This window comes from Bubalus bubalis, chromosome 4, assembly GCF_019923935.1.
Source record: "Bubalus bubalis isolate 160015118507 breed Murrah chromosome 4, NDDB_SH_1, whole genome shotgun sequence".
NCBI lineage: Eukaryota > Metazoa > Chordata > Mammalia > Artiodactyla > Bovidae > Bubalus > Bubalus bubalis.
The window spans coordinates 40,934,398-40,959,879 of NC_059160.1; the positions used below are offsets into that span (position 1 = coordinate 40,934,398).

Consider the following 25,482-nt stretch of genomic DNA (forward strand, 5'->3'; position numbering starts at 1 on the left):
GACCAAATTATTAAACTTTTTTAAATAATTGCTTGAGAATTCACTGGGTGGTCCAGTGGTTAGGACATGGTGCTTTCACTGACATGGCCTGGGTTCAATCTCTGGTCTAAGAAATTAGATCCAAGAAGCTGAGAGGTATGACAAATAAATATTTGTTGCACTGCAGCCAGGCACAGAAATAATTCAATTTCAGGTGGGATGTTTCAAGTCCCCCTGAATTCTCCAGTCTAGTTATTAGTCTTCTTTGTGGAGACTTGGTACCAATGATTGACTTCTCCAATGGCTCAGCTGGTAAAGAATCCGCCTGCCAATGCAGGAGACTCAAGAGACGGAGGTTAGAACCCCAGGTCAGGAAGATCCCTGGAGTGGGAAGTGGCAACCCACTCCAATATTCTTGCCTGCAAAATTCCATGGACAGAGAGCCTGGTGGGCTACAGTCCATGGGATCACAAAGAGTTGGACACAATTGAGCAACTAAGCACGCACACTCTCTAAGGTCACTCCTGCCTAAATTGCTCTTAGCTCCAAGTATATTCCAGACCCTCTGTGAAGCCTCTGATTCTTAGCTCTTGAGAGATATCCATGTACTGCTTGAATCTTTTTTTCAAACTGGATGATCTCCAAGGTGAACTTCATCTCAGGTGCTCTACAGGGAGCATGGGCCTTCACTCACCTTCCCCCTTAATGGAAGAGTCTTGCAGACCTTCTCACAACATAGCCCTCTTCTCTCTGCCAGCACTGCTGTCTGCCCCAGACTCTCCTGCCACTCAACCCACTACTGCATACACAATCTCTCTCCTGGCTACAGAATTGGCCATGGTTGCACTGGTGTTTGTGCTTCTTCTTAAAAATACAGCCCAACCTTTCATTCACTGACTTTGTGGTCTTAGTCACTAATGGACTGCCTGAGATGTTTCCAACCCACTTGTACACTAATCTTAGCGGAGAGAGTGAAACAGGAGCAGGATGGATTTCCATTTAAGGCTTATCTGATTTTTTTTTTTTTTTTTTACAGATGAAACATGTGCACACGCATGCACACACACATACAAAACTGGCAGGCTCTGATCACATGGAGAAATTTCCTTTGATTTCCTCCATAAATGTATTGCAATTTTCAACCTCCACTGCTGAACAGAAAACTGGACTGTAATTCACTATATTAAACAAATAACCTAATTTATTTTCTTTCTTTGTAATTTTCACAGATGAACAATGTACTGGTTCAGTGCAGTCTTAACATAAATCAGAGGTAGGGAAGAGAAGCTTACTGTCATTCTAGGTAAATATTTGAGAATCAAAAGGCCAGCACTTACCATTTCACTCAGTTTCAACTGCTCCTAATTTGATGGCCACCCATCAAAAAACTGGGGCTTCCCAGGTGGCACAGTGGCAAAATATCCACCTACCAATGCAGGAGACACAAGAGACTTGGGTTTGATCCCTGAGTCAGAAAGATCCCCTATAGGAGGAAGTGGTAACTCACTCCAGTATTGTTGCCTGAAAAATCCCATGGACAGAGGAACCTGGGTGACAGTCCATGGGGTTGCAAAGAGTCAGACATGACTAAGCACGCACATACACATCAGAAAATGGCTCCACCACAGGCATCTTTTCCTTTTCTTCAGGGTCCTGATGTGGTTGAATGATCTTGCTTTTTCAGAGCATCTGCAGTTCTCATTTGGACACCTTGGTTTATAAGATGGGCTCTTGTCCCCAAACACTCCCCACTCTTTAGCTGTTTCTGATGAGCCCAACCTATGCCCACCTTGCTTCAGGTCCCCAGGAGTCAGGAAAACATCCCGACGGGTGTTTCAGAAAATATTTCACACAGAGGAGTTCAGGATCCTGGGAATCAGCCGCATTTTATTATACATTCATATGAGTTCCTGCATTTCCAAGGTTATCAGATCACATTCAGGTTAGCACTGCTGGTAACAAAACTGTACAACTACCCTGGCTTCAAAACAAGATAGGATGATACACATTAACACTTCTTTCCCTTTAATACTGCAGGAGACAATACAGCACAAAAATAAAATCACATGCCTCTTACAATCCAGTGTGAAGGCATATTATGTTCAAATTAAACCATTTGGGACATAAGGAGAATAAAAAGAGTTTCAAAGCTTAAGATGTTAACAATTTCCCCCAATGCCATCTTTCTCTTCTAACTCCCAGTTGGCACACTATCAGTGCCTTGGGAAGAGTGGGGCAGAGGAAAGCAGGGGATCATTTAACTGAAACTCATGGCTTCTTGGGCTACTTCTGTAAAATCTACTTAAATAACCTAAAATTCTAAAAACAGTTCATATTAACAAGGGATGGTAATCTAGAAAGCACCTGGAGGAAATTCCTCCAGTCACTGATGGAAAATATAAGCGGCAAACAGTTCATAAAAAAGGACAACTGTATCATATCCAGAAATATATTAAGTTCTGAAAATCCATTTTCACTTTACAGAATGAAAACACTATGACCCATGTTCTGGCACTGAATCAGTTCAGAAAAACAGCTGTAACCTCTATCTGTAATATTTCTCATGGGCTATCTTGCATCATTACAATGTAAGAGTGCAGTGACCAATATCCCAACCCCTGAAAAATAGAAGCCAAACTGAGCTAAAATAAAAACAGATTCAGTTCAGATTAGATAGGAGAAAAGTCAGATGTGTGAGAAAGCAAGCAGTTAGATTTACTTGGGTCTTTTTCCTAGATAAAAAATATTGTTACAAAATGTTCTGGACCCAGGTCCAACACAGCTGGAATGATAAGTTATTGACAATGCAAGCCCCCATCCAGAAAGACAGCATGCTTATGCAGCACCTTTCTCTTAGAAGTTCAATGTGCTTGAGCATAATTATCAATTAACTGCATAATTAAGTACATGATTCAGAAAACACTCGGACTTATTGTTAATTCCAGTGACTAAGGAGTCCCTGCCACTTGCTGCCAAGAAATTTTTGAGTCCTGAACTTACCAGGTTATGAATGAAATCAATACTCATACAGATTGATTCAAAAGAAATACTACCCCTTTAAGGGCTGAAAAATATGACAGAAGAGAGAATAAGACACTTCTTAGGAAAGCCACATCCTTAGGAAAAAACACATTATGAAAAACCAGAGCCAGTGCATATTGTACAACCCCTGAAGAAAGCCCCCAGCAGCAGGGGGATCAAGGGGAGCAGTGATGATTTTGAAACCAGAGTGACTCATAGCTAACTGTCTAACAGGAAATTCACATAGTAAAATACAGAATAAATCAACATATAGCCAAGGTTTACATTTATCTAGAAATATGTTTTATGCTTTAAAAAAAATTGCAACACACTCCAAAAAAATTTTTTTTCAGATAATTCATGTACAACAGAAGGCACTGTTATTCGCATAAATCCATTGATTCTGCATGGCAAAACCTGAGACGTGCAATTCCATCCAATCCTCTAAATCCACCTTGGTCATTCATCCTTTGGAACATATGCTTTGTCCTTTTCAGTCCTATGATTTTGTTTTTCTTTAATTTCATACATTACAGTAGCTGCTTAAAATATATACTTCAGGGTGAGAAAGATCAAAGGGGACACAGGGGCAGAGAAAGGTGCTGCCAGACGCCAAGTGTAACTGGCACAGCAGGTGGTGCGAACAGCAGCCCCTCCCAGCTCTGCTGACCCTCTCCTTCCAGCTGACGTTCAATGTAACAATGATGTTTGGTCAGTTGATGTTCCTTCTTTCAGTTGTTGGTGGGCAGAGTCCCAAAATTAAATGCAGAGAGGACTCCTTTGTTTTCAAAGGTGAAGCCTCCCTGTTGTTCAATCTTCTTCTTTGCCTCTAGAATTTGAAGAGAAAGCAGGGAAAAGAGAAAAGTATCTAAGGTGACAAAGTTGGAAATATCCTCAAAGGAGCCAGATTCTTTAGAGTTAGCACTGTGAAGGAATGTGAATCGTGGTATTAATTATTCTGCCCAATTGAACACTAGCCTTTAACAAACCCATGTCAGTAAGTACCATCGTCCAGGTGTCTGGGGATGTGTAACCCACATACACATAGGATATAGAGGGCCCACTGCACCACACCATTTTAACAAGGAACTTGAGCATCCTAGGATTTTGGTATTTGAGGGGAGCCCAGGAACTAATCCCCTCTGAAGATACTGAGGAATGACTGGAATTACCATCTCTATTTTGGAAAAACTGTTTGCTAAAACTGAGCAAGATAAAAACAAGGCTCAAAGCCAGAGTGTCTACTCCTAAAAGGGCACACTCACTTCTCCCATTAGGAGAGGCGATACAGAATCTAGGCAGGACTGAAGTCTAAAGTCCATGCAGAAGAACCTGAGTTCTAAACTCTAGATTCCTATTCCATAATGTCTTCCACTAAAATACTTCTGTAATTACAAAATCTTCCATTAATTTTCCAGAAGTGACCATAATAATGTCTGCATAAAATAATTTCTCTAGCTCAAAAACTGAAAATCAACAAGAATCACCAACTTCTACATAAAGCCCAACAAAAAGAAATGGAGAGTATTTCATTTCTAGAAATATAAGGTCCTTATAAGAACTCATAAAATGCCTCTGGTTCACTGTTTAGATGGTTAGGTGGGTGACCCAGCTGGTTAACTCTCCTTCAGCAAGATTCATCCCAACTTTATGTCTTACCTTTGGCTCCAAAATAGGATAAAGGTGTGAATAAGAACACTACTGAAGACACATGTTAACACAGGGTGTTTTGCAAAACTATCGTAAGTGATTAAAAAGATCATAAAATAATGATAATTTCTTATTATCTTGAAAGGTTGGCCTCTAAAAACAAATTTTAGAACAGTATTTAGGTGCCACCAGGCTGGTAAAAATAAAAGCTGACTACCGACACATGCGCTCTGATCAGAAAATCATGCTGCTGACCTGCCACTGTCCTCCGGTGCTCGGCCAATGTGTACACCTCCTGCAGCGCCCTCCTCTGATCCTCACTGAGCGGTGCCATCAGCAGTTGATACCACGCAGCATCCCGATTCTGCACAGCTGTTGTAATGCGGGGTGTTTGAGGCAAGAAGGAATGATAAGGGAGTCCAGTGACAATTATTATTTCAGATAATAACTAATGATATAACCAAATTACAATAAAATGATAACAGACAATAGGTGATAAAACTTATTCCAACAAAGGATGACTCCTGAGTACTCACTTTAGTACTCAACCTATGTGGGGCTGTGGGGCTACAAGGGAAGGTTGAAGTGAAGTGAAAGTCGGCCAGTCGTGCCCAACTCTTTGCGACCCCATGGACTATATATATAATTCTCCAGGCCAGAATACTGGTGTGGGTAGCCTTTCCCTTCTCCAGGGGATGTTCCCAACCCAAGGATTGAACCCAGGTCTTTGCATTGCAGGTGGATTCTTTACCAGCTGAGCCACAAGGGAAGCCCCTTGTGGAAGGGCTGAAACACCACAAATCTCTCCTTTGCCTAGTTCTCTGCCTCCTTTGCCATCTCCTCCTCTTCTTGGGGTTTCACTAACTATGAAAGCTCCATAAAATCCAGATCATGGGAAACACTTTACTCACTTGTTATCATTTTCCTCAGGAATTCTCATGCTGCCGGCACATGCCACATGCTACCTGCATCTACACCAAAACCTCAAATTTGTACCTTTAGGCAAAACTGTTCACTAAACTTCCTGGACTTTTACATTGGATAGGTCACCTGAAACTCAGCACAACTATAACCAAATTTAACATTTTACCTCTCAAACTCTCCTTGGATCTCCCCATTTCCATCACTAGTTCTTTTAGTCTCCTAGTCAACCACTGTGATACCCTCTCCACATCCAATTCTGTGCTGCTTTCTTGATGGTTTTTACCTATATGCTTTTTTCATCAAATGCCATCCTTTCTCTCGAGGGCCCTACTTACATAAAGCAATTTCCTAACACTTGGTTCCCAAGTCTAGTCCACTTCAGTTGTTTTTGGACCTTATCAATAGATAATAGCCCTGAAAGAAACCACCACATCCCCAAGATCACTTCTTTATACAAAAACATTCAACAACACTCTAATCGGCAATGCGATAAAGACAACCTCAGTCCAGAATCCAAGGCTGGTACAATTTGGTACAATTTTACCACTTCACAGAGACTTAAGCAGTGGTCTCTATGTGCTGACTGAGCCAAAGCTGGTTGCCTGTCTCTTGAGGAGCATTTTCAAAATACATATCCTGAGATCCCACCCAAGACCAAAGAGCTTCTTTGTTGCTCATAATGGACACCCAGGTCCAGTAGCAACTGCCTTAGAGAACACCCTCTGCATTCCAATTTCCACATTTATGCTCTTTATCTTCCTCATGTTTTGGAATATCATTCCCTGGACTCTCAACCTCTTGTTCCTGCTAAATTTCAATAAAACATAGAGGTGACTCATTAATGGTATTTGTAATAAACAATATATTGGCATACTACATACTGCCAGTATATTAGGCTACCACTACCTTGTTAGTACCAAGATTACCGGGAGAAATATCAATAACCTCAGATATGCAGATGACACCACCCTTATGGCAGAAAGTGAAGGGGAACTCAAAAGCCTGTTGATGAAGGTGAAAGTGAAGAGTGAAAAAGTTGGCTTAAAGCTCAACATTCAGAAAACGAAGATCATGGCATCCGGTCCCATCACTTCATGGGAAATAGATGGGGAAACAGTGGATACAGTGTCAGACTTTATTTTTGGGGGCTCCAAAATCACTGCAGATGGTGACTGCAGCCATGAAATTAAAAGACGCTTACTCCTTGGAAGGAAAGTTATGACCAACCTAGATAGTATATTCAAAAGCAGAGACATTACTTTGCCAACAAAGGTCTGTCTAGTCAAGGCTATGGTTTTTCCTGTGGTCATGTATGGACGTGAGAGTTGGACTGTGAAGAAGGCTGAGCACCGAAGAATTGATGCTTTTGAACTGTGGTGTTGGAGAAGACTCTTGAGCATCCCTTGGACTGCAAGGACATCCAACCAGTCCATTCTGAAGGAGATCAGCCCTGGGATTTCTTTGGAAGGAATGATGCTAAAGCTGAAACTCTAGTACTTTGGCCACCTCATGCGAAGATTTGACTCACTGGAAAAACTCTGATGCTGGGAAGGATTGGGGGCAGGAGGAGAAGGGGATGACAGAGGATGAGATGGCTGGATGGCATCACTGACTAGATGGACCTGAGTCTGAGTGAACTCCGGGAGTGGGTGATGGACAGGGAGGCCTGGCGTGCTGCAATTCATGGGGTCGCAAAGAATTGGACACGACTGAGCGACTGAACTGAACTGAACCTTGTTAGTATTAACAACAATATTTTAGGGTTGGTGTTCAAATTGAACAAGGATGTTCAATTTAATATTCTTTATAACAGCAAAGAAACAAAAAACTGGAAATATCCTGTATGTCCATCAGTGGAAATAAGCTAAATTATGATACTGCCATAGAAATACAATGTAACTATCAAGCAACCCATATAGTGGGATTTCTTTTCATTATACCTTGTTTATAATAATTTTCCAAATATTCTCATTGGTTTATTACTTATTTTTAATTCTATAAGCTTTCTATTTATGTATCTCATTCTTATACGAGGTTATTTATAGAAGGTTTCTGTAATCTGTGGATCTTACATGACAGTATTTTCTTCCAATCTTTTATGAGTACTTTAACTGTATTTCTAGTATCCTTTGCTGTAAAAAATTGGTATATTGCTTATATAGTTAAAAATATACTCTCTTATGGACCCCATTCCTTCCCATGGGGATTGTGAATTGCTGATAAGTTTATGGCCACAATTTTTAAGCAAAATATGTGAGATACTTCATTCTGTAAAAATCTTTGTTTATACCTAGAGGATGAACAATATATACAGATACTCTTGCCTTAAATTACTTTTATGAGGATATCCTGCAATCTTACCCTGACATTATGCTATCTGCTCTCATTTTATGTATGTTTGGGGATTTCTATAATTAAAAATAAATACAATTTTTACAGGGAATCCTAAACCAATTTGGGGTAGACCCCCAAACAACTTCTAAAAGATGGAAATGAAAACCATATTTGATGATTCAGGGAGTAACAACATACTCAGCAAAGCTTGTGTAAAAAATTGATATTCATCCACACTATTGTCAAGGTCCAGCGGAGTACTGAATCCCTCAAGAGCAGTTTCTTCCAACACTTCTTCATCCCAGTCATCATCATCTTCCTCTTCATCTTCACCTCTTCCATTATTTGACTGCATTGCTTGAGCAGTTACATTAGTCTCCTCTTCATCACTTGAAATCTCTTCTGTGAATCCATTTCAAAAGGAATCAAATCACATAAGGACAAAAGATAAATCCAAATGAAAACAAAAATTATAAAGTGACATTCTAGAAATGGAAAAACTATCAAATAATTTTATATAAAATTAATAAAATAAACCTTACCTTTACTATAGCTTGCTAAATTGAAAATGACTTTATCTTCCTCATTTAAAACAATTTCTAACTATCTCTAAATCTGTGATCTAGATGAACTGTTATTACTGTTTTACTATGGCTGCTTCATATCCATTAATATAAAAATACTATTTAGCCACAGATTCCCAAATTAACCTTTTTGTAAAAAAAAAGACATAAAATGATTGTGTACTCAGTGCATGTGTTTTAAACAACAATGACCTCCCATTGAGAATGTGAGTCTCTTAACAATTAACTAAGATATTACTGCTGCTGCTGCTGCTGCTGCTAAGTCGCTTCAGTCGTGTCCGACTCTGTGCGACCCCATGGACTGCAGCCCACCAGGCTTCTCCATCCATGGGATTCTCCAGGCAAGAACACTGGAGTGGGTTGCCATTTCCTTCTCCAACTAAGCTATTAATAATTACCAATTGCTTGGAAATGCTCAAATGAAGAGGTCATTTCAGCTAACAGAAACAGAAAAGTTTAGAAATATTAAAGAAAAATAATTAGCTACACATGGGTTAAAAAGTTGACAGCTGAACTGTGTATCTCCATAGATTGAGTTTCTATTTTCAGGGCCAGTCTGTTCCAGACAGACCAGTACTGTAAATAACTGGAAGATACTAAATGCAGGGCAAAAATCAATCTAAGAGGAAAAACCTGGAGTAAACTTAAACCAGGCATTATTAATCTAAATCTAGTTCTATAAAACATACCATACTGAAGCACGTGTATTAAGCTGCAAAATAATTTTAGGGATAAGGCAAGAAACCATAGTTTTTACCACATACAAAAAAAATAAAAAACTATATACAAAGGATAATAATAAGACAACAAGAGATACCTTTGTTGGTTAATGGTCATACACTTAAGTAGGCAATTCAATAAGAAAGTCTGGGATATTACTAAAAAATCTTCCCTCAAGTCTTAATAATTATAAGCCAAGAGAGACCAAAGTAAGAAATTAGAAAGAGTGCAATATACTGGAAAAAAAGAATTCTGATTGCTTGAAGAAACTAATTTCAGGGTTAAAGACACACACAGATGGAAATGGAGTTTGGCGGTTTTTCTAATGTGTCTAAATGAACATCAGACCACTTGAACTTAACAGATATCTACAGGACATTAGATCCCCAAAATGGCAGAATACACATTTTTTCCAAGTGCACGTGGAACGTTCTCCAGGACAGAACACATGCTAGGCCACAAAATAAGTCTCACCAAATGTAAAGGGATAGGAATTATATTAAGCATTTTTTCAGACCACACTATGAAACTAGAAATCAATCACAGGTAGAAAAATGAAAAACATAAACACATGAAGACTAAACAACATGCTACTAAAACACCAATGGATGAATGAAAAAATCATAAAAGAAATCAGAAAATACCTTGAGACAAATGAAAACAAAAACACAACTTTCCAAATTTACAAACACTGCAAAATTTAGGTTTACCTCAAGAAACAAGAAAAATATCAAATAAACAGCCTAACCTACCATCTAAAAGAATAAAAAAAGAACAAACAAAGCCTAAAGTCAGAAGAAAGAAATAATAAAGTTTAGAGGGGAAATAAAATAGACCCAAAAAAAAAATAGTAGAAAAGATCAAGAACTGTTTTTGAAAAATAAGCAAAATGTATAAGCCTTTAGTGGGGGGAAAAAAGAGAGGGCTCAAATAAATAAAACAAGAAATAAAAGAAATTGCAACTGATATCACAGAGATACCAAAAAAATCATAAGTGAATGCTACAAATAGTTACAAGCCAACAAACTGAACAACCAAGAAGGAATGGAAACATTTCTAGAGATACACAACCTTCCAAAATTGAATAAGGAAGAAATAGACAATCTAAATAAAGAGATCACTCTAGTAAATTGAATTCATAATCAAAAAACTCCCAGCAAAAAGAAGTCCATGACTGGATGGCTTAACATGAAAACTCTTCCAAATGTATAAAGAAAAGCTAATACCTGTCCTCAAACTATTCCAAAAAGCCGAAGAGGGGGGAACACGCCCAAACTCATTCCACGGTGCCACCAAAAGCAAAGACACTACCAAAAAAAAGAGAAAGAATTATAGGCTAATATTTCTGATGAATATCAATGCAAAACTCCTCAACAGAATTATCAGCAAACCAAATTCAACAACTTATAAAAAGGATCATACACAACAATCCAGTAAGATTTATTCCAGGCATGCAAAGATGACTCAATATCCACCAATCAATGTGATACACCACACAAAAAAAGAATAAAATCACATGATGATCATAATACCTACCAAAAAGCACTTGACAAAATTCAACATCCATTCATGACAAAAATTCTCATCGAAGTAGGTATAGAGATAACATATCTCAACATAATAAAGGCTGTTTATGGCCAACCCACAGCTAACATCATATGCTACAGTGAAAGCTACAAGATTTTCCTCTAAATTCAGGAACAAGGTAAGGATGCCCACTCTTGCCACTTCTATTTAACATACTATTGGGAGGTGAGCCATGCAATCAGACAAGAAATAAGAAATAAAGGAATCCAAATTGGAAGGGAAGTAAAACTGTCACTATTTTCATATGCCATAATACTATATATAGAAAAGCATAAAGTCTCCACCAAAAAGCTTTTAGAACTAATAAATGAATTCAGTAAAGTTGCAGAAAGAGAAATCAAGAAAACAAATCTATTTAAAATCGTATTGAAGAAAATGAAATACTTATGAACTTTACTGAGGGAAGTGAAAAGACCTATACTCTACAAATTATAAAACACTGAAGAAGGAATGGAAGAAAATACCAAAAAATGGAAAGATATCCTGTGTTTATGGATTGGAAGAGTTAATATTGTTAAACTATCCATACTACCAAAGCAATCTATAGATTTAATGTCTATCAAAATACCCATGACACCCTCCACAGAATTAGAACAAATCGTCCTAAAATTTATATGGAACCACAAAAAACCCTGAACTGTCAAAGCAATCTTGATGAAAAAGAACAGGGTTGGAGATATCATGTGCTTTAATTTCAGACTATCCTATAAAGCTACAGTAATCAAAACAGTATGGTAATGGCACAAAAACAGACACATAGATCAACGGGAAACAATTAAAAGCCCAGAAATAAACTTCTACATTTGGAGTTGATTCACCTACCACAAAAGAAGCAAGAATATACAATGGAAAATATCAGTTTCTTCAATAATAAGCATATTGGAAAAACTGGACAGCTACATGTAAAAGAATGAAACTAGAACATTTTCTCACATCATAGATAAAAATAAACTCAAAATGGATTAAAGACCTAAATGTATAACCAGAAACCATAAAACTACTAGCAGAAAAATAGAACACTCTTTGATATAAATTGCAGAAATATTTTGGGTGTTCTGTCTCCTAAAGCAAAGAACATAAAAACAAAAACAAATGGAACCTAATTAAACTTAAAAGTTTTGGGGCATCAAAGAAAATCATTAATAAAATGAAAAGACAACTAATAAGTGCAAGAAATGATATAATATGATAGGGGTTAATACTCAAAATATATAAATACCTCATACAACTCAAATGTCAAAAAACCAACTGACCCAATTAAAAAATGAGCAGAAGACCTGAATAGGCATAAAAGATATTCAACATGGCTAATCACTAGAGAAATGCAATTCAAAATCACAATGAGATATCATCTCACCCCTCTCAATAAGAATGGCTATCAACAAATAACAAATGTTGGCAAGGATATAAAGAAAAGGGAACCCTTGCATACTGTTGGTGGGAATATAAACTCGTACAACCATTATGGAAAACTATGAAAAGTTTCTCAAACAACTAAAAATATGATCTAGCAATTTCACTCCTGGGTATATATACATATATTAAAAAATAACTCAAAAAGCTACACACACCCCCCAATGTTCACAGCAGCGTTATTTACAATAGCCAATATAAGGAAGCAATGCAAATGTCCATCAACAAATGAATGGATAATGAAAATGTGGTGAGATATACAGTGGATTAGTACTCAGCTATAAACAAAGAATGACATCTTGCCATTTGCAACAAAATGGGATAGACCTAAAGGATATTATGCTTAATGAAGTAAGTCAAACAGAGATAGACAAGTTCTATATGTTACATTTAAATATGGAATATAAAAAATGAAAGAAACGAATATAAAACAGACTCACAGATAGAGAGAAATAACTAGTAGTTACCATTAGGAAGGGGGAAGTGGAGGGCCAAGGGTAGGAGATTAAGAGGTACAAACTATTAAGTTTTAAAAAAATAAGCTACAAGGATATATTGAACAGCACAGGGAATATGTTAATATAATAACTTTAAACAGTGTAATCTATAAAAACAGTGAATCATTATATATGCTGTACATCTGAAACTAAAGACCTAAATGTATAACCAAAAATATAATATTGTAGATCAACTATACTTCAACGGGAAATAGATAAATAAAGTTATGAACTGTTTATTTCTGGAATTTTCCATTTAACATTTTTAGACAACTGAAATCATAAAACCAAAATTGTGGTAAGAAGGGACTACTATAATTCAGTCAATCAAACTCAAAATATTTGTTAAACATGTAGCAAGCCAAGAAATGTAAATCTATTTAATGTTTCTAAATAAACTAAAACTCAAAGAAAACACACTCAAAAAAATCAGTTCTAGCATTCACTGCAATTAGAACACTTTACCATTTTCTTCTATATTGGCTTTATCTGCTTTTGAGTGATCTTCCCGGTTTACCAGTTGTCTGGTAGCACAGACCTGCTTTAGTCCAAGGAAAAGGAAAAGAATTGAGGGCACAATCTGTCCCACCACAGCATCTACTGCAGGAGGTCGATTTTGCAATTCCAAAAGGATACTCAGTCCTATTATACACATCTTCCGATCATGATGCCTATAAATCATAAAAGGGAAAAAAGTGTGCACATGAGAAATAAGAAAAATTTCTGAAGAAATTACAAAAAGGAACATCCAAGTTGTGCTCTAAGGTTCATTCACTGGAGCTACACAGAGGTAAAACCATTTTGTACTATATGAATTCCTATGTAAATCAAGTTTTGCAAACCAATTCTCATCATCAAAGACCTATGGGAGCCTACAAGTGATATGATGAATCTTGCTGTAATACCAATTTATGATTAATACAAATGCTGCAACTGGGCCTTGACAAAACAAGTTTTATTAAAGCAAGAATACCTGTATATGACAGCATAAAACTCCTATCCAGTGAAAAAATAAAAGTCCCTTAGACTTTGATTCATTGCACTGGTCTACAAGGTACACTATACTGTATACTAATCCCCCAGGTGCCAAAAGCTAGTCTAAAAATCTCAACGTCGAATATGCTGAACTTAATGCGGGCATGCTCAGTTACTCAGCCATGCCCTCTTCTTTCAGGAACCATGGACTGTAGCCTGCCAGGCTTCTCTGTCCATGGAACATTCCAGCCAAGAATACTGGAGTGGGTAGCCATTTCCTGCTTCAGAGGATCTTCCCAACCCTGGGATGGAACCCAGGTCTCCTGTGCCTCCTGCATTGGCAGGTGGATTCTTTACCACTGCACCACCTGGAAAGCCCTGCTGAACTTAGTAGCTGCAAGTAAATCTATTAAATGTTCTGTGCTATAAAATAAGGAAAACTTAATTCTGAAGGAAAAAAAGTTTGACCAATGGTGGAGCTAGTGGTAAAAAACTCACCTACCAATGCAGGAGACATAAGATACCCAGGTTCAGTCCCTGGGTTCAGAAGATCACCTGGAGGAGGGGATGGAAACCCCTTCCAGTATTCTTGCCTGGAGAATCCAATGAACAGAGGAGCCTAGCAGGCTACAGTCCATAGGGCCGCACAGAGTCAGACATAACTGAAGCGATTTAGCAAATACACTATATACATTACAAAGATTTTTACATGAATGCTTCTAAATTGTTTAAAACTAAAAATATTAAGAATGAAAAGGTTTCTGTATTAGTGTAACATTCACACAGGCATGAATAAAAAAATTTACTGGCAGTAATTCAAAATAAAATACACAACAAAAAAAGTGAAAAGTGTTAAGTCATTCAAACATGTCCAACTCTTTGAGACCCCATGGACTGTAGCCCACTAGGCTACTCTGTTCATGGGATTCTCCAGAGCAAGAATATTGGAGTGGGTAGCCATTCCCTTTTCCAGGGGATCTTCCTGACCCAGGGGTCAAATGCCAGTCTCCCACATTGCAGGAAGATTCTTTACTGTCTGAGCCACCAAGAAAGCCCCAATATACACCATGCGCTCCTCAATATACAACAAACCTAAACAAATATAGCTTCTGTTATTCTTCATTATTTCCATTGCTTGATTCAAGTTACCAATGCGAAAGCAGTATACTATAATAGGTGCTGTGCTTGACCTGATGACTTTCTCATTAATGTAGCTCTACCTAGTAGTGTACACCAAGGGTCAAATGGATTACAGTACAAAAGACGATTACTGAGTGGGGCTCTGAAGAATCCAAGGGAGCACAATCCACACATGCCCAATCTATATAATTGCTGAGACACCTTCTATTTTTGGGAAATTGCTTATAGATGCTACTAACTGTGTAACTGGGCTTCCTTGGTGGCTCAATGGTACAGAATCTGCCTGCCAATGCAGGAGAAGTGGGTTCAATCCCTGGGTCAGGAAGATCCCCTGGAGAAGGAAATGGCAACCCACTTCAATATTCTTGTCTGGAAAATCCAGGGACAGAGGAGCCTGGCAGGCTACAGTCCATGGGGTGGCAGAAGAGTTGGACATGACCAAGCAACTAAGCAACAACTATATAACTGTGAATGACTAAATCTCTACTCTGTAAACCTTTGTCAGATATAACTAAGTACAATTTCTTTCTAAAGTATGCTCTTCCTTTCAAAGTATTAGTAAGAAATCTAAATCCAGGACAAATTCTAGTCTCCTATATGTAGAAAAATTAGAATACACATAGCAGCTTATAAGTATGTTTCCCTATTCCTTTTCCACCATCCTAATTCAGGCCTCCACCATCTCCCCACCACTTGGTAATATTCTAACTACTCCTGATGGAATTATTTCCCCCTCAGTAAATTTTTCTAAATGATATCTTACAAGATGTAAAAAGAACACTAGTTATTTCTAAATTAATCAGCAGTCTCTCAAATTCTAACACAACAGGGTCACTTATATGTGTGGGGTCACCTGAGGTGGGTATATAACTATGACTTAGGATCTCACTTTTCCTATGTTGGAAAGCTAGGAGAGTGCTTCACACAAAGCTGAACTCTCCTACCAGGATAGGACCTGGACTATAGCTAACAATCCTCTGATTTCACATTTGAGAACAGGCTTCCTTGAGGTTTTCATATTTTTACCAGACTAGTACTTTCCTTAGAAACATGACTCCATTTAGAATGTTGTTACCCAGAGACACTTAAAGTCGAGGAACCCAAGTAGACACTTAATTCTTGTTGCCAAGACATATAACGATACACATTAAGTCAAAAACAAGTGAAGAAGGGTAATAAACCTAATTTTCAGAGTCTGTGTTCTTTTCCACTAGATTATACTCCTGAAACACATTCTTAATTCTCTAAAAATTAAATATTATGTTAACAATATACTAAAAAATTCTTAAGATATAAAACTATCTTTCAATATGCTATTTTTTAAATTTTTTTTGAAAATTAATGGTTTTTTTTTTTTTTTTATAAATTTTATCAATATGCTATTATACATGCATATTACAAGTCACCTTTCCAAGAACAGAAATGCAGTGTAAAATCAAAAAGACACAGACCCAAGAAAACAATCTGTATCATTCATCCACTGATTTATAAATTGTACAGTTACAGGTCCAGGGTTGTGAGGCAACTGAATTCGTTCTAAAGTATGTAGCAGCAAATCAGGGTTGTAGTACAAGGCAGCAATTGCAACCTGAAGACACATAGTACGAAGCTCACTAGTTTTGACCCCTCGGGTTAATCTCTCCAAAACAAGTTGAACGAAGAGTGGAATGCACTAGAGGAAAAAAGAAAAAGAGAAATCAAGTAACTTTTACAGAAAGCTGAATGCTGGTAAAGTATAATCATTAAATAAGATACTCTTTAAAAACAGTAGAACTTGCTAGTTTAAATCATTTTCAGAATTATTAAACTCAGAGAGATTTAATGACCAAAAAAGGTCCTAGAGCAGTACCAAAATGTCTCCTTTCCTTTTAACTGAAGATTACAGTTAGATGAAGGTTGTCCTACAAGAATACACAATCAAAAAACTGCAATAATCCAAACATAGACTCAGTCACTTCCATGTTTAAGTTAAAATGACTAGGATGGAGTTTTTCTTTGATAAATCAAATTGGAAATACACTTGACCCTTGAACAAAATGGGTTTGAACTATATGGATCCATTTAAATGCAGATTTTTTCAACAATTAATACTACAGTTCTACACTGCTGCTAAGTCGCTTCAATCGTGCCCGACTCTGTGTGACCCCATAGACGACAGCCCACCAGGCTCCGCCGTCCCTGGGATTCTCCAGGCAAGAACATTGGAGTGGGTTGCCATTTCCTTCTCCAATGCATGAAAGTGAAAAGTGAAAGTGAAGTCACTCAGTCATGTCTGACTCTTAGCGACTCCATGGACTACAGCCTACCAGGCTCCTCTGTCCATGGGATTTTCCAGGCGAGAGTACTGGAGTGGGGTGCCATACACTATCCATGGTTAATTAAATCCAGATAGGGAGAAATCATGTATACAGAGGGCCAACTAGAAGTTATACACAGATTTCTAACTGCACAGAGGGTGAGCACCTCTAACTCCTGCATTGCTTAAGAATCAAGTGCAAAAAAAAAAAAAGAGAGAATAAGCATGATGTGATCAGAATTTCTCTCGAGGAAAAAAAATTCCTAAAAAAGTCACAGGGATATAACATACAACATGGTTTGCTGTTGTTCAGCCACTAAGGTGTGTCTGACTCTTTGCAATTACATGGACTGCAACACCCAAGGCTTCCCTGTCCTTCACTATCACCCAGAGTTTGCTCGAACTCATGTCCATTGAGTTAATAATGCCATCCAACCATCTCATCCTGTCACCCCCTTTTATTCCTGCTCTCAATGTTTCCCAGCATCAGGGTCTTTTCCAATGAGTCAGCTCTTTGCATCAGGTGGCAAAAATATTGTAGCTTCAGCTTAAGCATCAGTCCTTCCAGTTGAATATTCAGGGTTGATTTCCTTTAGGAATGACTGATTTGATTGTGCTTTCCAAGGGACCCTCAAGAGTCTTCTCCAGCATCACAAATCAAAAGCATCAATTCTTTAGCACTCAGTCTTCCTTATGGGCCAACTCTCACATCTGTACATGACTACTGGAAAAACCATAGCTTTGACTATATGGACCTTTGTCGCCAAAGTGATATCTCTGCTTTCTAATATGCTATCTGGGTTACATCAAGCAAAATGCTGAGCTGAATGACTCACAAGCTAGAATCAAGATTGCCAGGATAAATATCAACAACCTCAGCTATGCAGATGATACCACTCTAATGTTAGAAAGTGAAGAAGAACTAAAGAGCCTCTTGATCAGGGTGAAAGAGGTGAGTAAAAGAGCTGGCTTAAAACCCAACATTCAAAAAACTAAGATCATGGCATGCAGTCCCATCACTTCCTGGCAAACAGATGGGGAAAAAGTGGAAACAGTGACAGATTTTATTTTCTTGGGTTATAAAATCACTGCGGACAGTGACTGAAGCCACGAAATTAAGACGCTTCCTTCTTGGGAAAAAAGCCTATCAGGCTCCTCCATCCATGGGATTTTCCAGGCAAGAGTGCTGGAGTGGATTGCCATTTCCTTCTCCAGGGGATCTTCCCAACCCAGGGATCAAACCCAGGTCTCCCGCATTGCAGGCAGACGCTTTACCATCTGAGCCACGAGGGAAGCCCATGACAAACCTAGACAGTGTATTAAAAACTAGAGATATCACTTTGCCAACAAAGGCCCACATAGTCAAAGCTATATTTTTCTAGTAGTCATGTACAGATGTGAGAGTTGGTCCATAAAGAAAGCTGAGTGCTGAAGAATTGATGCTTTCAAACTGTGGAGCTGGAGAAGACTCTTGAGAGTCCCTTGGACAGCAAGGAGATCAAACCAGTCAATTCTAAAGGAAATCAGTCCTGAATATTCACTGGAAGGACTGATACTCAAGTTGAAGCTCCAATACTTTAGCCACTTGATGTAATGAGCAGACTCACTGGAAAAGACCTCGATGCTGGGAAAGATTGAAGGCAGGAGGAGAAGGAGGAGACAGAGGATGAGACCATTGGATGGCATCACCAACTCAACAGACATGAGTTTAAGCAAACTCCAGGAGATACTGAAGAACAAGGAAGACTGGCATGCTGCAGTCCATGGGGTCACAAAGAGTTGGACACAACTTAGCCAGAGAACAACAACACTACTACTTAAGAAGGTGAGGAGATAACGAATGTAACTATTTGCTTATTTTTTTTAATGAAAGTATGAACTAAAAACTGGGGTTGGGGGAGATGGAAATAGGGAAAGAGAGTAATGGTAGAATGGACAGGGATGGAAGCTAGATTTTTCTGAATATACATTGTTTTTTGTAAACCAGACTTTAGACTATGCATACGTTTTATTTATTCATAAAAAAATTTAAGCAATCCCTAGGAGTTAAAATAAAATGAATAATCAAACAGGGATTATTCTAAATTACTTTAAAATTTGTGACTTGACATGTTTGGCTATAAATATTCCTAGAATATACCCTTGAGACAAGAAGAGCTACTAAAAAATCTTAAACACACATGTTTAAGACAATGCAATCACATGTTTGTGACAATGCTGGTATAACTACACTGACACTGTGTATATACTTTTTTTTATTATTTTTAAGTGGAGAATAATCACTTTATGATGTTGTGTTGGTTTCTGCCATACATCAACATGAATCAGCCATAGGTATACATTGTTCCCTCCCTTCTGAACCTCTCTCCCACCTCCCATCTATCCAATCCCTCTAGATTGTCACAGAGTACCAGGATGAGCTCCCTGTGTTACACAGCAACTTCCCATTTGCTATCTATTTTACATATGGTAGTATGTATGTTTCCATACTACCTCTCAATTCATCCCACCCTGTACTTCCCCCACTGTGTCCACAAGTCTGTTCTCTATGTCTGTGTCTCTACTGCTGCCCTGCAAACAGTCTCATCAATACATCTTTCTATATTCCATATGTATCTATTAATATTCAATATTTGCTTTTCTCTTCCTGACTTACTTCACTCTGTATAACAGGCTCTAGGTTCATCTACCACACTAGAACTGCCTCAAATTTGTTCCTTTTTATGGCTGAGAACTAGTCCATCATATATATGTACCACAACTTCTTTATCCATTCATCTGTTGATGGACATCTAGGTTGCTTTGATGTCCTGGCTACTGTAAATAGTGCTGCTGTGAACACTGCGGAACATACATCTTTTAGAATTGTGGTTTTCACAGGGTATGTCTAGTAGTGGGATGCTGGTCATATGGCAGTTTTAGTCCCAGTTTTTTAAGAAGTTTCCATACTCTCCATAGTGGCTGCATCAATTTACATTTCTACCAACTGTGCAAAAGGGTTCCCTTTTCTCCACATTGTCTCCAGCATTCACAGTTTGTAGATTCTTTGATGATGGCCATTCCAACTGGTGTGAGGTGATATCTCATTGCAGTTTTAATTTGCATTTCTCTAAAAATAAGCAATGTTGAGCATTTTTTCATGTGTCTATTTGCCATCTGTATATCTTCTTTGGAGAATGTCTATTTAGGTCTTCTTCCCATTTTTTTTTTGGAGAAGGAAATGGCTTTTTTGATTGGGTTGTTTGTTTTTCTGATATTAAGCTGCATGAACTGCTTGTATATTTCAGAGATTAATCCTTTATGAGACTCTATATATTAATACATATTAGTGGGATAAAGTAAATGAGTAATTATGATGAAAACAAGGATTCTGGGTTTAGGGGATACTGATTAGGATCAATTTGGTTTAAAATAATGTAGTCTTGAATTTGAACTGGAAATATCCATGTCTTCTAATAATGCATTAGTCTTAAAATAATATAGTATGTATTTCCTGGTTCTCTTTTCTGGAAATAATGACCAACTCAATAGCAGAGGCTATCCCGTCTGCTTATAGTCCTGGAATACCATTTCCCAGGGTAGGGCAGGAAATGTACAAGATGAACCTGGAGCATCTAGTCACACCAGATAGCAGAAAATTCCCAAACACTACTAGAGTCAGGTCAAAAGCACTCATATGGCAAACTCAAGAAGCTCCCACTAGCCAAGGCTGAAAGAACTCTGTGTGCCTGAAACATTTTCTGAAGTATTATTTTAGTATTATTTGAACATACAGATTTAAATGAAACACATCAAATAAATGTGAATCTGTAAGTTCAAGTAATACTAAAATCCAAAAACAAAAAAACCCAAAACATCTCACTGGTCATCTTTGGAAGATGCTAGGAAACAAACTTATTGCCTCAGTCATAACAAATAAAGAGAAATACTCAAACTGTTCCTCAGAGGAACCTAATAAATTGATGAGAAAGCACTTTTCTTCATAGAAATATTTCTACTCATAAATGAAGAAAGAATGACAAATTAAAATATCATCACAATCAGCACTAAGATCATAAGATGAGAAACAACCAGACATCTGTGCCTCCTGGTAGGAACACACACCACCACCTATGAAGCATTCTTGCCAAAAAAATCACAAATAAATCTTACCAAAATATCTAGATATAACTACCAATTTATAGGAAATACTGAGGAATTTAATTCCAAGGTGTTATAATCTTTCAGCACAGTAGTGCTAACCTCACTAAAATTATAAAGTGAGCTAACTCAACTTTCTGACGTAGAAATGCTTGGATACCAACTTTTCAATCCCTCTGACAATCCAGTTTTAGAAGTAGAAATCCACAGTATTACACCTGAAATTCTTATTTGCTAACTTCAAATGAGTCTATCCAACTAAAAGCAATTCCTTTACTCAGTTTTTCTTTACTAGACTTACTAGACTTCTCCAAACTGAAATTTCAACTTTCTTCATTTCTTAACAATTCTATCTAACTAAGAAGATAAAGCCATTGGACTTAAGTTTTGACATCCCTTCTTTCTACCTCAAGACACATCTCTATATCAACATTATCTAAGGTGGAAATAAGAACATATTTTAAGATGAATGAATATGAACATATACCAAAACTTATTAATGTAGTTAAAGCAGCAGTTAGAGGGAAATTTATAGCTATCAATCTCTATAATAAAAAGCAAGAAAGATCTCAATCTACTAACCTAAATTTCCACCTCAAGACTCTGGGAAAAGAAGAGCAAGCTAAACTCAAAGAAAGTAGAAAAGACTAAATTATGAGGATTAAAGCAAAAACTAATGAAATAGCAAACAGAAAAACAAGAGAGAAAAATCATAAATTGGTTCATTGAAAAACTGAACAAAATTGACAAATTTTTACTTGAAATAAAAGGGGAAAAAAGAGAAAGAAAGAGAAGATGATAATTACTAAAATCAAAAACAAACAAGGTCATTACAAAAAGATAACAAAATATTATGAACTGCATGCCAACTAATTAGATGAAATGGACAACTTCTAAGAAAGATGCAAACTCCCATATTAACTCAAAAAGAAATAGAAATATAAGTAGACCTATAACAATTAAGAGATTGAACTGGTAATTTTAAAACTACCCACAAAATAACCTCAGGCAAAGATGGCTTCACTGCTATATTCTAACGTTTAAAAAACACCAACCTTCATAAATTCTTCCAAAAAATACAAGAGGAGGGAGCCCTTCCCAACTCATTCCACGAGGCCAGCGTAACACTGATTCCAAATCCAAAGATATCACAAGAAAAAAAATTACAGATCAATATCTCCTATAAATATAGACATAAAAAGTTATAAAAAATACCATCTAACTGAATCTAGAAATATATAAAAAGGATCATATTCCATGATCAAGTAGGATTTACACCAGGAATTCAATGTTGATTTAACATGTGAAAATCAACAAATCCACCATATTAAAAGAACAAAAACCATATGATCATCTCAAGAGAGGCAAAAAAGCATCTGACACTCCTTCATGATTGAAACACTCAACAATCCAGGAGTAAACAGGAACGCACTCAATCTGATAAAAGACAGTTATGAAAAACCCACAGCTAACACTAGACTTAATGGTGAAAGGAATGCTTCCCTACCTAAGATTAAGAACAAGACAAGATGTCACCATACCTATTCACCCTTGCACTGAAGGTTCTAGCCAAGGCAACTAGGCAAGAAAAGTAAAAAAAAAAAGCACCCAGGTTTGAAAGGCAAAACTCTATCTGCAGATGAGATGACCTTGTATACAGAAAATCCAAAGAAATTGTCTGAAACTCTATTAAAACTAATAAACAACTTTGGCAAAGTTGCAAGAAACAAGATAAATATATCAAAATATGTATTTCTAAACACAGGCAATAAACAACTTGAAAATAAAATTAAGAAAACAATACCATTTACAACAGCATTAGAAAGGATAAAATATTTCAGGAAGATTTTAACAAAAGAAATGTACTTGAAAACTACAAAACATTTTTGAAAAAAACTAAAGATACCCTAAATACAAGGAAAAGGAAAGATATCCTATGTTCAGGGATTGAAGTATTCTCAAAGTGACAATACTCCCCAAAGTGATCTAAAGATTTAGCACAATGCCTTATCACAATTCCAGCTGTCTTCTTTCCTTAAAGTGACAAGTCAGTCCTAAAATTCATATGGAAATTCAAGGGTCCAGAATAGCTAAAAGAATCTTATACAGGAAAACTGGAGGACTTAAACTTCCTAATTTCAAAAACTTACTACAAAGCTACAGTAATAGTGCAATCCTGGATTAAGGACAAAAAAATTCATCAAAACTGAATGAAAGTCCACAAATACATCCTCCCATTTATAGTGAATAGATCTGACAAGTGTGCCAGGACATTTCAACAGGGAAAGAAGTTTTTCAACAAATAGTGCTCCTAGACACCTTGACATCTACATGCAAAATGATGACTTTGTACCTTTTCCTCACACCATCTACAAAAATTAACTCAAAATGAATTAAAGACTTAAATATTAGAGCTAAGACCATAAGTCTCTTAGAAGAAAATGGAAATTTTTTGTAAACTTGAATTTAGCAATGATTTCTTAAATATGATGACAACCACAACAACAACAAAAAAATAAATTAGACATCATCAAAATTAACTTTCCTGTGCTTCAAAGGACATCAAGAAAGTGATAACACAAAAATTGGGAGGAAATTTTTGCAAAGTACATATCTGATAAGGAACTTGAGTTTAGAATATATACAAAGAATCCATACAACTCAAAAATAAATAAACTAATCAAAAATAGGCCAAAAAATCCGAATAAACATTCTTCAAAAAAATACAAACAGCCACATGAAAAGATGCTCACTATCATAAGCCATCTGGGAAAATGCAAACCAAAACCATGAAATATCGCTACTAGGATGGCTATAACAAAAAGACCAACCAAGTGTTAGTGAGGATATGGAGAAATCAGAACTCTCATTCACTACTGGTAGGAACAGGAAATGGTGCAGCTACTTTGGAAAAGTTTGGCAGTTCCTCAAATGGTTAAACACAGAATTACCACTCCTATATATATACATATATAAATATATATACCAAGAGAAATGAAGACATGTCCACACAAAAATCAGCATACAAATGTTCATGTCAACATTGTTCACAATAGCCAAAATGTGTAAATAAGAAAAATGTCCATCAATTGACAATTAGCTAAAATATATGTGATACAATCATATGATGAAATATTTATCAATTAAAAGAAATACAGAATTATCAATTAAAAGAAAGTAGAATAATGGTTGCCTAGGGTTGAGGGTCATTTAGGTGAAATGAGAAATAACTACTAAAGGGCACAGAGTTTTCTCAGGGGTAGTGATGAAATATTCTGAAAACTGATGGTGATAATAGTTGTACAATTTGGTGACTATATTAAAAACCAGTGAAGCATAAACTCTAAATGACTGACTGGATGGTATATAAATTATATCTCAATAAAGCTGTTATACAAAAATACATGGAGTAAATATTACAGAATTGGAAAAAAAAACTCTACACTTATACTTGAACATTTTTCTCAGTAACTGAATATCATACCACAGTTGTATCAAAAACTGAATTAATCTTATTAAAAATACATATTTTTATATCAATAGAGAAAAACTTTTTCCTTTTTGCACCTTCATTTCCTTTTTGCACCTTCTGGTTGAAAAAGATATCTGGGAATATTTCAATAGCATACACAAAAACAAAGGAAAAAAGCAAATCTCTGGGAATCAAACTGAGCAGGATTTGTACATTTATCTCCTTCATGATTTACTTGTTAGTCTCTTAAGTTATTACATATTTTTCTGTGTATCTAGAATGCAAGGAACAATTTCCAAATTGCATGGGTATTTTTGTTATAAGATTTGTACCAGTAAATACAAACTATAGGCTATCTTTATAATTTTTCATCATAATATAAACAAAATGTCAAGCAGGCATTGTAAATTCAAAATTTTAAACATCAAGTAGGATGTTTTCCATACATATATTACCTGATCAATTCCCCTTCCTTTGCACTGAAGAATGATGACTTCAAGAAGTTTGGCTGCATGACATTCTGCATCTTCTCCTGCATCTCCACATAGTACCTGCGGTAATTAAAATTTCACTCAGCAGTGAACAGCACTGTAAAACTTTAATCAAGTTTACATAAAGTAAATATCACGTAAAAAACAGCCATTAGAATCATGGTGTTTGCATCATGAGTTTACCTTGCCAAACCAAAAAAAGGAAGTTCAAAATAAAGTCCATCTATCTTTTTTATCTACTCTAATTCCTTATATGAGT

The 25,482-nt window shown here is 36.7% G+C and overlaps 1 protein-coding gene across 3 annotated transcripts in view; it reads right to left on the minus strand.

Moving 5' to 3' along the window:
- Positions 1-1,846: 1,846 nt before the first annotated feature.
- Positions 1,847-25,482, minus strand: part of IPO8 (importin 8) — a 66,509-nt gene continuing 42,873 nt past the window's right edge. For 2 of the 3 annotated variants that reach the window (XM_006069107.4, XM_006069105.4), the window contains 7 exons: positions 25,188-25,283; positions 16,276-16,496; positions 13,175-13,380; positions 10,439-10,519; positions 8,107-8,310; positions 4,906-5,022; positions 1,847-3,829 (listed from right to left, as the gene is read on the minus strand). In XM_006069107.4, coding sequence (XP_006069169.2) covers positions 3,732-3,829; positions 4,906-5,022; positions 8,107-8,310; positions 10,439-10,519; positions 13,175-13,380; positions 16,276-16,496; positions 25,188-25,283 — 1,023 coding nt within the window. In that variant the 3' untranslated portion in view covers positions 1,847-3,731. The remainder of the gene's footprint in view (positions 3,830-4,905; positions 5,023-8,106; positions 8,311-10,438; positions 10,520-13,174; positions 13,381-16,275; positions 16,497-25,187; positions 25,284-25,482) is intronic. The other variant, XM_006069106.4, reaches the window with a different exon arrangement.